This window comes from Giraffa tippelskirchi, chromosome 4 (assembly GCF_054371585.1).
Source record: "Giraffa tippelskirchi isolate mGirTip1 chromosome 4, T2T-mGirTip1v1.2.pri, whole genome shotgun sequence".
Classification (NCBI taxonomy): domain Eukaryota; kingdom Metazoa; phylum Chordata; class Mammalia; order Artiodactyla; family Giraffidae; genus Giraffa; species Giraffa tippelskirchi.
The window spans coordinates 189,364,573-189,379,530 of NC_137278.1; the positions used below are offsets into that span (position 1 = coordinate 189,364,573).

General features: G+C 37.4%; 1 protein-coding gene across 7 annotated transcripts in view; it reads left to right on the forward strand.

Annotated features, from left to right (window-relative positions):
• The window catches only part of RERG (RAS like estrogen regulated growth inhibitor), a 125,534-nt gene extending 111,193 nt beyond the window's left edge, over positions 1 to 14,341 (forward strand). For 3 of the 7 annotated variants that reach the window (XM_081589159.1, XM_081589163.1, XM_081589161.1), the window contains 3 exons: positions 859 to 915; positions 10,516 to 10,589; positions 12,367 to 13,029. In XM_081589159.1, coding sequence (XP_081445285.1) covers positions 859 to 915; positions 10,516 to 10,589; positions 12,367 to 12,774 — 539 coding nt within the window. In that variant the 3' untranslated portion in view covers positions 12,775 to 13,029. Of the gene's footprint in view, positions 1 to 858; positions 916 to 10,515; positions 10,590 to 12,366; positions 13,030 to 13,861 lie in introns of those variants that run through there. The other 4 variants (XM_081589162.1, XM_081589164.1, XM_081589165.1 and 1 more) reach the window with 3 other exon arrangements.
• Positions 14,342 to 14,958: the final 617 nt, after the last annotated feature.

A 14,958-nucleotide genomic window follows, 5' to 3' on the forward strand; every position in this document is an offset into this window, starting at 1 on the left:
ATCTCAGAGCCTCAGTTTCCTTATCTGAAAAATGGGATCAGTCCTAGTACCTGCCTCACAGGGATGAAGTACTGGTTCAGGAGATCGTGGAAGTGAGGTGCTTAGCATAATTCCAGATCCTGATTCTTTCTATAACTACCTCATCAGCTTTACTTTTGATGGGCTTTAATGATTCACTAATAAAATCCTTAATTTTGAATATTTTTATAATACAAATGGGGCTTCCCTGGTGGTTCAGTGGTAAAGAATCTGCCTGCAGTGCAGGAGATCCAGGTTCAATTCTTGGATCAGGAAGATCCCCTGGAGGAGGGCATAGCAACCCATTCTAGTACTGTTGCGTAGAGAATCCCATGGACAGAGGAGCCTGGCACAGGACAGTCCCTAGGGTCACATAAAGAGTCAGACATGACTGAAGCGATTAAGCAGCAGCAGCATAAAACAAATATCTTTTCATTACAATAAAAATAATCACATTTTAACTGACCTATATCAATCATTATCAGTATTCAAACGTTAGACACCAGTATTGTGATGCTTTATGGTTGAATTCATTGTTTTGCTAAAAATTGAGTATGTGTGCATTTTCACATTGTGAAGTTTTCAACTCCAGGATTCAAGGAAAAAAATCTAAGCTGTTCATTAAGTTACAACAGACCATTAAAACATTATACCAATTTTTAGGCCATGATATGAAATTTTGAAATATTTGAATAAACATAAATAGATATATTGAGTTCATTTGCCAAGGAACCATAAAACGCACATAGTTTTATGGGCTATTCCTCTTTCTGGAGGAGGGTTAAGAGCTATTAAGAAAATTAACAAATTTGATTGAAATGTTGTTCTTTTTTTCCACAGCTCTTGTAGTGAGATTTTTGACCAAACGGTTCATCTGGGAATATGATCCCACCCTCGGTAGGTCAAATTTTGTTTTATCCTCCTCTCCAATCAAAGTTTTGACCTGAAAGAGAGAATGACATTTTCTGTTGCAACATTTTTAAGCATCTTGCAGCTGTTTGAGAAGTGCTTTATCAAATCACGCAAAGGGCCCTGTAAGAAGATGGATGTGTGTTGTATGCTGTCTGTGCTTAGAACTCTGCAGGATTTTAATGCATAGATGAAATCAGGTCAAACCTGAGACAAGAAAGAAGTGGGTACAATGTGATGCTCTTCCGTCATTCTAGTGGGAGAAAGAGGATGCAATGGATGTGGATAATTGGGCATGGGAGAGAAGGGCATGGGGAAAAGAGATTAATAGTAATATAAAGCTTGTATATGCTCATTTTGGGAAAATGTATAAATAAACGATGTTTTCCCCCCTTCTTCCCTCCAATGAATCCAATTTAAGCCTATTTAAAATATAAAAAAGGAGCAAAAGTTGATATCTGTTGATCTTGAAAGTAGCAATAATATTGATGGATGAAGTATTCATCAACTGTATTTTTTGTAGTCCAGAGCAGAGTCCTTATTGGTCATCTATTTAGTTCTCATCTTCAAAATAACACTGAAAATCCATGGGTTTCAAATTGAGCTAAAGTTTGATTCTGAACTAAGCCTTTGAATTTTTGTTTGTTATGATTTGGGACCCTAGTTAGTTTTGTAAAGGTCAACATCACTGAAATCCAGAGGAAGAAGGAAAGACATACATCATTCTGTTACCAAGCACAGTGTCCCAGACCAATCTGGCCTTACTCAGAATGATGAAATGGGCAAAGACGATTCCCGGTTTCTTTTCTGTTTTTGTGTTTGTTACTACAGGTTTACACCATCCAGCTTAAAAGGGGACTTTCTTTCCCCTTGTGAGCTGCTTTCACAGCTTTCACTCATTCATCTGAGAAATATGTATTAAATGCCTCCTATGAGTTAGATGGTTCTAGGTGCTGAGGATAAACCAATAGGCAGAAGAGGAAAGCATGGGCTTTGTTAAACTTACAGTTTAGTGAAGAGAGAATAATCAGTAAACAAATATATGTCAAATAGTGATAAGCACCATGAAGAGAAACTGAACAGGAAAGGGGATAGAGAGTGATCTTATATTTTATCTAATTTCTAACTTTTTAATCTATAGAATTTATTGTAATGAGAAATACAAGGTGAAGATACAACATTTTTTCCAAAGAGTTGACCAACTGTCCTCCGATGACTTACTAAATTATCTCCACCTTTCCCCACTACTTTCAATGCTGCCTTTTAAAAATACATGGAATCATGTACACAAGGATGCAATTCTAGATTTGCTTTTCACATCCAATGCCAGTACCACACTCTTTTGATAATTGTATGTTCCTTAGGACATGTTGATACTCAGTAGAGAAAGCTTTCTTCTTTACTTTTTAACAAAATTATCTTGACTCCTATCTCTAGTTTATTCTTCCAGGTCAATTTTTAGTATGAAATAATTTTGATTGTAATTACATTAAAATTATACATTCCTTTGAGAAGATTCACAGCTTTATGATATTCATTCTTTTAATCTAAGAGAATAGCATGTTTCTACATTTAGTAGTCTTCTCTGGTTTTGCTTTTAAATAAAAGGTTTTTCAACATCAATAATTTTTGATATGGTTTTAATATAACCACAATTTAATCTTAAGATAATATATTTGTATCTAAAACATTGTACTTGGTTTGAAAAATATAATTATCTATTGTTTGCCCCATCTATGTAAATGCTTACTCTCCTCTTATAATTTTATTACTTATATAAGCTTTATAGCCCCTGAGAATCTTAATGATTTGTGGGAGTTTAATAGAAAAATACTAATTTTATTTATCTATACTGGTACAACTCAACAAAAGATGACGCTTCTAAAAGATAATCTTAAAAATTTTTGAATGTTGTCTGAGATTTGTTCCAGTAACTAATGTTGCTTTTTAATTAGTCTTAGGTCAACCATTTTCCCTTTGGTTTTATTGCTTCTGAAAAACAAATGCTATTAATAGAAATCTCCTGCACCAATTATTTGTACCATGGGCTTCCTTCGCTATGAATAAGGAAACTTTATTGAGTGACCTTGTACTGTTCTGCTCCACAAGAATTGCAGCTGCTAGGCAACAGGGGGCTCATCTGACTTCAGGGTATCAGATAGATGACTCACTCCCAGGTGAGGCTTTCATTCAGTCACCCTGGAAACTGGGTGTGTGTGTGTTTATGTGTGTGTGTGTGTGTGTGTGTACACTCATATACAAGAAGTCACTAAAGTTCTAGCTTACAGGAGTTCCAATCCATTTGATTCAAGATGAACCAAGCATTTCCTGGGCATGCGTGCATTTGTGCTAATTCGCATCTGTAATGTCCTACTCTTTGTGACGCTATGGACGCTATACACTACTGTGTATGTAGCCTGCCATGTTCCTCTGTTCATGGGATTTCCCAGGGAAGAATACTGGAGTGGGGTGCCATGCCTTCCTCCAGGGGATCTTGCGGACCCAGGGATCAAACCTGAATCTCTTGTATCTCCTGCGTAGGCAGGCAGATTCTCTACCATTAGCGCCACCTGGGAAGCCCTTCCTGGGCATAACTTCATATTAGAGAGTTTCAAAACCACCACCCAAAAGGAAAGCTACCTTTGAAAGCAAAGTAGCTTGTTTGTAAAAAACAGTTTTGAATTCTGACTCCAGAGCTGTCCTCAAAAACATGGTGCTTTTTTTCAACCTGTAACAAAATTTTTGTTCCATGAGAAACTGAAGACTGTGAACATCCTTCAGCGTATTAAGAGCCCTGGAATATCTGTTGCTCTGAGATAATTCTGTAAAGAAATTGTTTGCTAGTATAAGCACAAGTGACTTTCAAACTTTAAGATTTTGTTTTTTTTTTTAAGGAGAGGAACTCTCATAGGAATTCCCGTTACAGATGGAGGGCTCAGAGGGTGAGGGAGAATTAAAAATTATAGTGGCACTTCCATTTTCGTATAATAAGGAACTATTTTTAATATCCAGGTGTTTTGAAGGATATAATCTAAGAAAAAAAATCAGTCCTTGACATTGGACAATATTATTTTTCCTTACATTTTTCTCATTTCACCATGGGCCAGTGAAATCTTTGTCAGAGGTCAGAAGTGGTCTGTGAATCGCATTTAAAAACTACCCATTCCCAGGTGGTGCTAAAGAATCCTCCCACCAGTACAGGAGACACCAGAGACTCCGATTTGATCCCTGCATTGGGAAGATCCCCTGGAGAAGGAAAGGTCAACTCGCTCCAGTATTCTAACCTGGGAAATCCCTTGGATAGAGGAGAAGAGTCAGACGTGACTGAACACATACGCACACACACACAGACACACACACACTGAAGCCTATAGAATTTGGGACTAGACCATCTAACCAAGAAAACTCCCTGCGTGATAGAAGTGGCAAACAGTTTTCTGGGTGAGGAACAGCTTCCGCGTCCTGTTTAAATTCCAAAAAAGAGCTGAGTCTCTACCTCCCAGAGTCATATTACCTTCAGAAAATGCTGATCATGGTAGAGAATACAGACAAAGACTTCGATCATGTACAGTTGTGTGTGTTTGTATGCTTGTGTGTGCATGCACACCATGTGTGTTGGGGGCAGTTGGAGAGAGAGAGAGGAAAACTATTACTACTTAGGAGCCACTGTACTCATTTGAATGGATTATGGTGTCTCTATTTGGTTAGTAAAGGCTCAGACACAAATGAGGGTGGGAAGTGGGAGACATATTGGACCCACTGGTGCTCTGATTTTGTGACTGGTTCTCCCTACCTGAATTACCGTTCCCTCTGATTGGAAAAACTCATACTAAGAAAGAGACACACTCAGAACAAATTGTCTCAACTGGATACTAAAGCAGAGGTGCTTAGCCAACTCACAGAACTATTTAATATTGGCACAGCAAGGAACTTTGAGATCGTCATTTGACAAATAAGAAAACAAGTCCAATGAAGTCAGTTTATCCGAGATTACGTGGGTATTTTGTGGTTAGATCAGCAGTAGAACTCCAGTTAGTACAATTCCCACTCTAGCACAAATCAACATTACTGTTGCTGTTGTTACACTAGCCAATGTCCATATTAATATGTTGAAATTTGCAAAAGAGCTAAATTAGTAAAAGGATTAATGGTATAAAACATTCCTCTGAGCATCAATTTCTCTTAGTATGCAAAATATACTTCAGCTTATAAAATGATATGGAATGCAGGTTTTCAATCATGTATCTCTCTTATACAGTGAACTTGAGATATATATTTAATATGCCTAATTCCATCTTGGACTTCCCTGGTGGCTCAGTCAGTAAAGAATCCACCTGCAATGCAGGAGACTGCCTGCAAAGCAGGAGAGCCAGATTCAATCCCTGCATCAGGAAGATCTCCTGGAGGAGAAAATGGCAACCTACTCCGGTATTCTTGCCTGGAAAATCCCATGGAGAGAGGAGCCTGGCAGGCTACAGTCCAGGGCTCACGAAAAATCGATCACAACTAAATTATTACCACCACTAGCACCACAATTCCATCTTGAAACTAATGTCGATCTTGTTGTTCAGTCCCCAGGTCTTGTCTGACTATTTGCAACCCCATGGACTGTAGCATGCCAGTCTTTCCTGTCCCTCACCATCTCCTGGAGTTTGCCCAAGTTCATGTCCATTGAATCAGTGATGCCAACTGTTGATCTTACGGTATCCAATATTTGGTTCATTTTGAAGTATCTCTTAAACAATCATGCCCTTACCCTTCAAGAAAAAAGACTTAAAATGATCATTTTTTTGTGAGTATGAACAAAAAGTATTTCAATTCTCCATTTTTTCTTAACAAAAACATACACATTTTTTCCTTAACTTCCAGAATGAATAGTAGAGTTTCATTCCATTCTAACAGTACTTAGTGCATTTTTTAGAATCATCTTCAGAAAAGCTAGCACACCGATGTACATTTTGCCTCTGTAAGCAATATTTCCACTGTTTTACATGTAGCCATGAGTTCCTAATGAGAGAGAGAGAAGGGACTTAAAGAAAATATTCTGCCAATGGCGTGAAACCAGTGTTCAGCTTAGATGAAATCACTGCTGCCTCCCGCTGCTGTCTGTGGCCGACATTCCCTCATTTCCTGCCTTTCATTGTTTTCATTTCAGTTAACAAACAGCCAAAGAATCACACAACTTCATACCATTTTCATTATATTTTATTTCCCCCCTACTGTGGCCTTCTGTGGTTGAAATACATATCCTATTTAGCATGGAGGCAACTCAGAAAAATGTCCCTGTCTGTCAGACAACTTGTGGTGCACAGAGATGGACTAAAGCCCAGAACTCTGTTTTCCAGGCTGCAGGGCTGATGCCAGTCCTTTAAAAGGAAAGCAGCACAAAGGTCACGGCAGAACAGTGGAGAGAGAAATGAAAAGGGTGTGGATCCTAGCATGTGCACTGCCCTCTGGGCTTCTCCTCTTCAGACTGGAGCCCGGAAGATGAAAAGGAAGTAATTGAGAGAACACTTAGAAATGAGTAGTGGCTGTCAATGGTATTTTAGAGCCTTCAATTATACAAAACAATAATCTCCCATTTAACATAACAGAGGGGAGTGGAATGATCTAAAATTGAGAATCATACATACCCTGTAAGGATTACGTATTACAGGAGAATGATGATAATGTAAGATACACTTATTAAAATATATTGAACATAATCTCATTTTCATTTTTTTAAAATTGACAAATAGTGACTTACAAAATTATAGTAGTTTCAGGTGTACAACATAGTGATTTGATATTTTATAGATTACACACTATATAAAGTTATTATAAAATATTGGTTATATTCTTTGTGCTGTACAGTTATTTACAATAGCCAAAATAAAGAAGCAACCTAAATGTCCACTGACAGATGAATGGATAAAGAAGATGTGAGATATATACATATACACATGCAGGCAATGCAATATTGCTTAGCCATAAAAAAAGAATTATATCTTGCCATTCGCCACAACATTGATGGACCTGGTGGATATTATACTCAGTGAAATAAGTTAGATAGGGGCAAATACTATATCCTATCACTTATATGTGGAGTCTAAAAAAAAATAAAACAAACGTAACCTCATTTTAAATTTTTGTTTTTCAGAAAATACATCTGCAATGTGTCATGCCTTTGTGAATGATCATCACATAGGACTGATGGCTAGGTTACACTGCTTAGTTAATTAAGCTCCCTTTCTGTGGTTTGTATTTTGAGTAGGAGATTAGATTAACAGCAAACTAACATAAAACTGTAGTCAAGAAAGAACTGTAAAATAGTTGATGAGTTGAAGAAATGAATGAAACATGAGATAGATAGATAATAGATAAGAGGTAGATAGATAGATTATAGGAAAAATAAAAGCTCTGGCTTACTGGTTACCCTGGTAGGAAAGACATTTCTAGGTTTATTTAGTTGGTTGATTGGTTAGTAACTTGAGTACTTCAGGGGCAAATAATTGAGTCAATACTTAAGTTAATCATGCTGCTCTATTCCTAGCACCATGTCATATGTATGTGAAGGCTTTATAATGATTCACTTTATTTTTCCTGCATCCCCTATTCTGACACTATTGCCTTCCTCTATTCCCAAAGGCATATAATCTAATACAGTTGATACTTAGCACAGTGGTTCAAAGTCTAAATTCCCAAAGCCAGTCTTCTGAGCTCCAGTCTTAACTGTACCATTTACCACTTAACACTTGTGTGACCTTCAGCAACTTATTAAATGTTGCTGTGCCTCAGTTTCTTCACATAAAATAGATCTGATAGTATTACATATGTCATGAAATATTTGTAAGGAATAAACAAGTTAACATGAGTAAGGCATTTAGAACAATTTGTGTTCGAAGGGTAAGCAGTACGTGTTCGTTATTACATATTGTTTGAAAAAAATTCTATATATGCACATATTTTAAATTTGTATACATTTTATCATGCTATAGATATACCTATAGAGGTAACAAATGTGATTTTTCTTTAGTTCTTTAATGTGTTAATTGCACTTATAGTTATAAACACTTTGAGTTCCAGAAATAAACTCTATTTTATGATGTATTTTTCTTATTATACTGTTGGATTCAAATGGATAATACTTCTTTAGAATTTTTGAATCTGTTCAAAAATGAAATGAACCTACATTTTTTTTTCCTTTTTCTCTTCTCTTCTTATTACTTTTCTAATATTTCTTGTTGGAATTCATGTAGCTACTATCCTTTTTTTTCCCTAGAACAACTTGTTTAATATTTAATAGAAATCTATAAATCCAATTGGGTAGTCATTTTTTCTCATAAGAAATCTACAGTTAGCATTTAAATTTCACAGGCTATTGACCTAGTTAAATGTCTTCTTTCTCACTGTACCAATCTGTGCATTTTCTCCTCAAAGAATTAAGCAGGCTTTGAAATTTGTTTAGTATACAGTTCATAACATTATTTTATTTCTATTTTACCAGAATGTGTAATTACTTCCTATTTTTATGCTCATTTTTGTTTGATTGAACCTTCTCTCTTAATTTACTAGTTAGTTTTCTCTGATCTTTACCTCTCCCCCCACCTACTTCTTTTAAATTTTTCAAGTGCCATGTTTGCTTTTGCTAACCCTATCTAATTTTTTCCGCTATTTTCTCTTTTACTTTTCTCATATCTTCTTGGATTTGCTTTGTTTTCCTCTTCTAATCATTGAGTTGAATAATTTGTTCACTTTTTTCTGTTCTAAATGCCTTTTTATTATGTCATCATTTGGAATAATACAAGTACATTAACTCCCTCAAACCTGCCTCTGGTCTCTTCCCTCATCTCCACCCTGATATTTTGGTGTTATCTAGAATTGTGATTCTGAATTGCTTCTGGTATAGTTTTATTGCTTTGCTTGACTCTGTTAGGATCTTGAATTCTGTTTTGCTGATGAGAAGTCCAGTGTCAGTCTGAGTCACATGCTTTTGCAGGTGATGGACTTTTTTTTCCTCTAGATCTTTAAAGATTTTCCTCTTTATCATTGAAATCCTTACATTTTGTTGTAATAGGTTGAAAGTGGGGCTTTTTTCCTTGTGTGTCCTGTCAGTCCTTTTTTAAAAATTTTATTTATTGAAGTACAGTCAGTTTTCAATGTTAATTTCTGCTGCCTGGCAAAGTGATTCAGTTATACATATGTACACATCATTTTCATATTCTTTTCCCATTATGGATTATCACAGAATATTGACTATAGTTCCCTGTGCTATACAGTAGAACCCTGTTGTTTATCTATTCCATACTAATAGTCCTTTAAATGTGAAGTCGTTCAGTGGCTCCAGTCCTGGAGCCACTCTCAGTTACTACAGCCTCCGCTTCAACTATTTTCCACTCATCTATGGATTTTATTCTCTCTTTGAGGCTCATTTTATGGGAGAAAATAACATGTCTATTTCTATTATCCACATCTCTTATATTTTGCTTTCATATTTTCCTTCTTTTTATCACTTACTAGTACTTTCTGGGAGAATGTTTCAACCTGCACTTCATCAACTCAGTCAATCATGTATTGAGTGCTTTATGTCATTTGTTTGGTTTTCATACAGAGCAACACCATTTGAACGCCTGGTTTTCGTTTCATGTCAGAACACTCAGAGCCACCTAGTGGTTGTGTTCTTCCTGACTTCTCCTGACCCCAGCAGAGCTTGAAGACTACTCTGATATTATCTTGAACTGAATGTGTTAGCCTCAGTCGTGCCAGACTCTTTGCAACCTCTATAGACTCAATAGCCCTCCAGGCTTCTCTGTCCAGGGAATTCTCCAGGCAAGAATACTGGAGTGTGGAGCCCTTCCCTTCTCCAGGTGATCTTCCCAACCCAGGGATCGAACACAAGTACCCCGCATTGCAGGCAGACTCTTTACTGTCTGAGCCACCCGCCTCCAACTGGTACTAAGCAGTCTCCTCATTTTTCTGCCTCTGCTTTGTTCTCTCTCTCCCCTTGGTCCTCCGCTACTCTGGGTGACCGCTCCTTACCAACCCCTGAACACCAGGGTCCAACCGCCTTCTACCACCCCAAGGGTTCCTCCTAGCTTTACACAGTAATTTTGTACATGGATAGCGATCTATCTGCCTCCCTCTAATGTTTAATACATTCCTAGGGTGGAGGTCTAGATGCAAATGAGCAGCTCCTGTCTATCTGCCATCTTGTCAGGAACAGGAATTAACATGATTCCATAAACTGTATTTTTAGGAGTCTCAAGGTAGAATGCCCTTGTGGGAATCACTTTCTCATTTTAGGATGTGGAAGTCTCATTTTAGAGAGAAAAGAGTATCAGAAAGCTGGCCTCACAGGAGAGTAAAATAATAGAAAAAGGGAATCCCCCATGCTATATCCTGAGCATCTGTGGATCCCATATTAGAACCTATCTATTACTCCCAAGAACTTAAGAGTATAAAAATGGCACCTTCTTCCACCCCTTAGACTGTACGTTTTTTTAATGCTCTGGAAACAGGTGTACACTGGAGACTAATTTATAATTTCGAGGATCAAATCTAATTATGCATTTATTTACCATTTTACCTTCGTTTTGCTCATTCCCTCAGAATCAACCTACCGACACCAAGCAACCATTGATGATGAAGTTGTCACCATGGAGATACTAGATACTGCTGGGCAGGTGAACAAGGAATTCAGCTCTAATATTTCTGGATAAATAAAAATAAGATGTGCATAATATGAACAAAATTAAGACACTTTTCTATAGTTAACTAGTGATGCCTAAAGACTTAATTATCTAGTTATGCTTTATATTAGTTTATTTGCAATAGCTTATATATGTGTCCTTATATAAATTACTCAGTGCTCCAGGAGGGTTTTGAAAATACCCTAACATTCATATGCTATCATCTAAAGTAGGATTGCCCACCTCTATTATGGGGAGATCACAAGATATTAATATTAGGTTTTCATGGTTAAATGTGTTTTGAAATACTCTGATCAAGTTAAATATATGTATTTATTGGATAAGTTCTCAGCACCTTGAATATGCTTATATATAAGTTGAATATTAAAGGAATCTACAATATTTATATTCTCGACTTATATAACCTTAGAATCTTTTTTCAGAATACTTTATTTTAGGAATCTTTTCTGTAATATTCTTTCTAAACCTCATCTCATCTGATTAAAAATTTGAGCCATATCATTGAACAGTCACAACTTATTTTAAAAGGAAACTAATATACATTTGCTTTGCAACCAGTCAGTTCTGAAATTATAAACAGTTTATAGAAAGGCTTGGTTCCCAAGAATAGAAAGAAGTGAAAGTGAAAGTCAGTCATGTCCAACTCTGTGCAACTCCCTGGGCTATACAGTTCATGGAATTCTCTAGGCCAGAATACTGGAGAGGGTAGCCTTTCCCTTCTCCAAGTGTTCTTCCCAACCCAAGGATCGAACCCAGGTCTCTCGCATTGCAGGCAGATTCTTTACCAGCTGAGCCACAAGGGAAGCCCTCCCATGAATAGGAGTGGCAAAAACTCCCAAGAATAGGGGTGACCACTAAGAATGAGAGTTAGGAAGCTGAAGGATATCATGGTGCCTTTCAGTTACTACTTGATAAAAGTATTTAATCCAAGAAATATATTTGCAGCTAATTGTACAGTTTTCCTTCTCATCACTACCTGCTCCCTATACATGCTCTCACCTTCCAGTACTGATTCTAAAGAGAGAGACAGCAGGAAAATACATGCCTGGAGAAGTCATTTGAGCCTATAATGGCAATACATTTTCAAATCACACCTGCTTAAGAATGCTTTCAAATGCTACCTTCTTAAGAAGGAGGGCTCACCCCTTTTGAGAATCACTGCAATTGAGTTTCTATCATTATTGAGACTGTATAATATATCAAAGGTGCTGAGATAGAAAATGAAGACCAAATCCCCTAGCTTTTACTTTGACTCTACACAGTTTTTCACTTTTTTCATTTTTGGTGGCTAATTGTCTCTAATCTGAAGAAAAGAAGATTAAAAAACAAAACAAAATAAAAACTACTTCACTAAGCCATGCCTCTAATTCTGTTCTCAGAGGATGGCGTAAGGTCTACTTGTTTGTTACCTATTGGCCAATTGTTTAATTGTAATGAAAAATCTCAGAGGCAGTGTGCTCAACTAGGAGGATAATTTCTTTATAGTCCTTGCAATTACAGATTTAATGATGTGGCAAGAAAAAGTTAGAAGCACAAAGTTAGGTTCCACGCAGTTAGAAAATGTTTAGTTCCCTAAGTTATGCTTCTATTCCAAACTGAGAGGGTCAGCTTGTTCAGGCAGTCTACCAAGAATTTCCAACGCTGCTGAATGTAAGGAATGGTCGTTAAAGGATCACTGTTAGCATTTGCAGCATCTATATGCTGCAATTACTTCCAGGTCTCCCGACTGCTGTTTTTTCCCTTCCAACAGGAAGACACCATTCAGAGGGAAGGACACATGAGATGGGGAGAAGGCTTTGTGCTGGTCTATGACATTACTGACCGAGGAAGTTTTGAGGAAGTGCTGCCACTTAAGAACATCCTGGATGAGATCAAAAAGCCTAAGAACGTGACTCTCATCTTGGTTGGAAACAAAGCTGACTTGGACCACTCCAGACAGGTCAGTACAGAAGAAGGAGAGAAGCTGGCCACAGAACTGGCATGCGCTTTTTACGAGTGTTCTGCCTGCACTGGAGAAGGGAACATCACCGAGATATTCTACGAGCTGTGTCGAGAGGTTCGTCGCCGGAGGATGGTGCAGGGCAAGACGAGGCGACGCAGCTCCACCACGCACGTCAAACAAGCCATTAATAAGATGCTCACCAAAATCAGCAGTTAGGCAGCTTTGTCCTTGGGAAGACCCTGCTCAGGTGGGTTTGGGTAATTGGAAACATTTTCTTGCCCTTTTTCTTCCTCCAAAGAAAAGAAGATACTACATTCCTTGTTTTGACTCTGGGAAAAGTCTGGGCTTCCCACTGGTCCCAGCCTTCCATATGTTGGGAAGTTGCAGAGTGTTTTAATGCAACTTCAGTGCTGACAATCTCTCTTTTGCCTGCTTGAATAAAACATGCTCTATTGCAGTTTGAACATGTAATCACCAGATTCTAAAATGGCTGGGTTCGTATTAAGCTATTTTTAGGCATCTTCACCTTACTTCCATAGGTTGAAGTCTTTTCAAAAGCGTTTTAAATTCTATTCCTTGTCAACACCTACAAATAATCATCCTAAAAATCTAAGATAACAGAAAATACGGGCTTCCCAGGTGGCGCTAGTGGTAAAGAACCTCCCTGCCCATGCAGGAGACACATTGGTTTGATCCCTGGGTCAGGAAGATCCCCTAGAGGAGGGCATGGCAACCCTCCAATATTCTTGCCTGAGAGAATCCCATGAACAGAGAGAGGAGCCAGGTGGGCTATAGTCCATAGGGTCACAAAGAGTCAGACATGATTGAAGCGACTTAGCATGCATGCACACAATAGAAAACACAGTGAAAACACAGGAAGAGTAGCTGAGACGTTGTACTGAAGAATAGAGCCTTAGTTTCTATTTGAAGTGAGGCTTTTCTGAATGATCTTAAACCATCTAGTTTTTCTTTAACCTTTCTTCTGTTCTTAAATTCAAACATGCACTCACGAAGTTTCCCATTATCATAGAGAGTTTCATTTCAATTTGAGTTGACTGTCTCCTTGATCTGTTTATTGATCATTGCATCCTAATTATTCTTCTGTGATTCCAACAAGACTTAACTATAACAGAGACAGCAGGACCCCTAATTTCAAATCTGCCAAGCCATTTCTCATCAAGCCCAGGGTGAAGTAAAGACAAAAGGAATTTTTTCACCAAACCCTGACTTTATTGAATGCTAATAGAGAATTTAGAATTGGAAGTTTATTCATTTACATTTCTCTCTATGTTGATCATCTTAGCAGAAAGACAACATTCAAATAAACAGGAGAATTAAAAATGAAGCTTAACTACTCTTCTGTTGGGGAGCCCAGGTTCTGTGCCAGGCACAGTAAGAAGAATTAGCCTCTGATTCATTGAAACTGGCTACATGACTTCTAATATATTGGATAAATTAATTCACTTAGAATTCAGAAAAAAATGAGTGATTAGAGTTCACTATACCTAAATAAATGTGCATAAAACAGATTCTTATATTGTGAAACAGTCTATAACTGATAAAACTTTATGATTCTTTTTTCCCTATTATGCCCCCATATATTAAGATTTGGGCACTTTATTTTAGAAGAAAATATATATCTTTTACATATGTGTGTATTTATAAATGCATAGATATATGTATAAAACTTTGTTAGAGTTGGAGGCTTTAATTCACCAATGCATTTGGACAACTCAGTATAATTGACTATTTTATGTGAATATAATAAAAAGCATAAATTTCACGTTCTGTCACATTTGGGCAGTCTTTCTTGTGGTAACATGAGAAGTTTGCCATTTTAGGAGCGATTTTGGAAGACTATTGAATTGCAAAGTTGATGACTTATTGAATGTGATGCAAAGAAATAAGCACCTGTTCATAATAATCGCTACTATTTTTAGAGTCCTTACATGCTATTGTAGGCCCTTCATGTCTTATCTCATCATATTCTCACAATACCCCTATACAAGAGATAGTATTATGGTCATAGTTGTAAGGATGAAGATACCAAGCCAAAAGGGAAAACAAGTTTGCACAGCTGTTTAGCGGGTAAAGCTAAGATTTGAACTCAGAGAGGCAAAGTCAGACTGTAAGCCTATACTGTGATCCACCATAGTATCTTAGTAGACATCTTCTTGAGTCATTGGTATGAAGAAATTGAAAGGAGAAAATTTAGGGAAGACTTGTTTTATTCATGGGTCTTTCCTGGTGGCTCAGTGGTAAATAATCCGCCTGCCAATGCAAGAGACAGGATTCCATTCCTGGGTCAGGAAGATCCGCTGGAGAAGGAAATGGCAACCCACTCCAGTATACTTACCTGGGAAATCCCATGGAGAGAGGAGCCTGGCAGGCTACAATCCA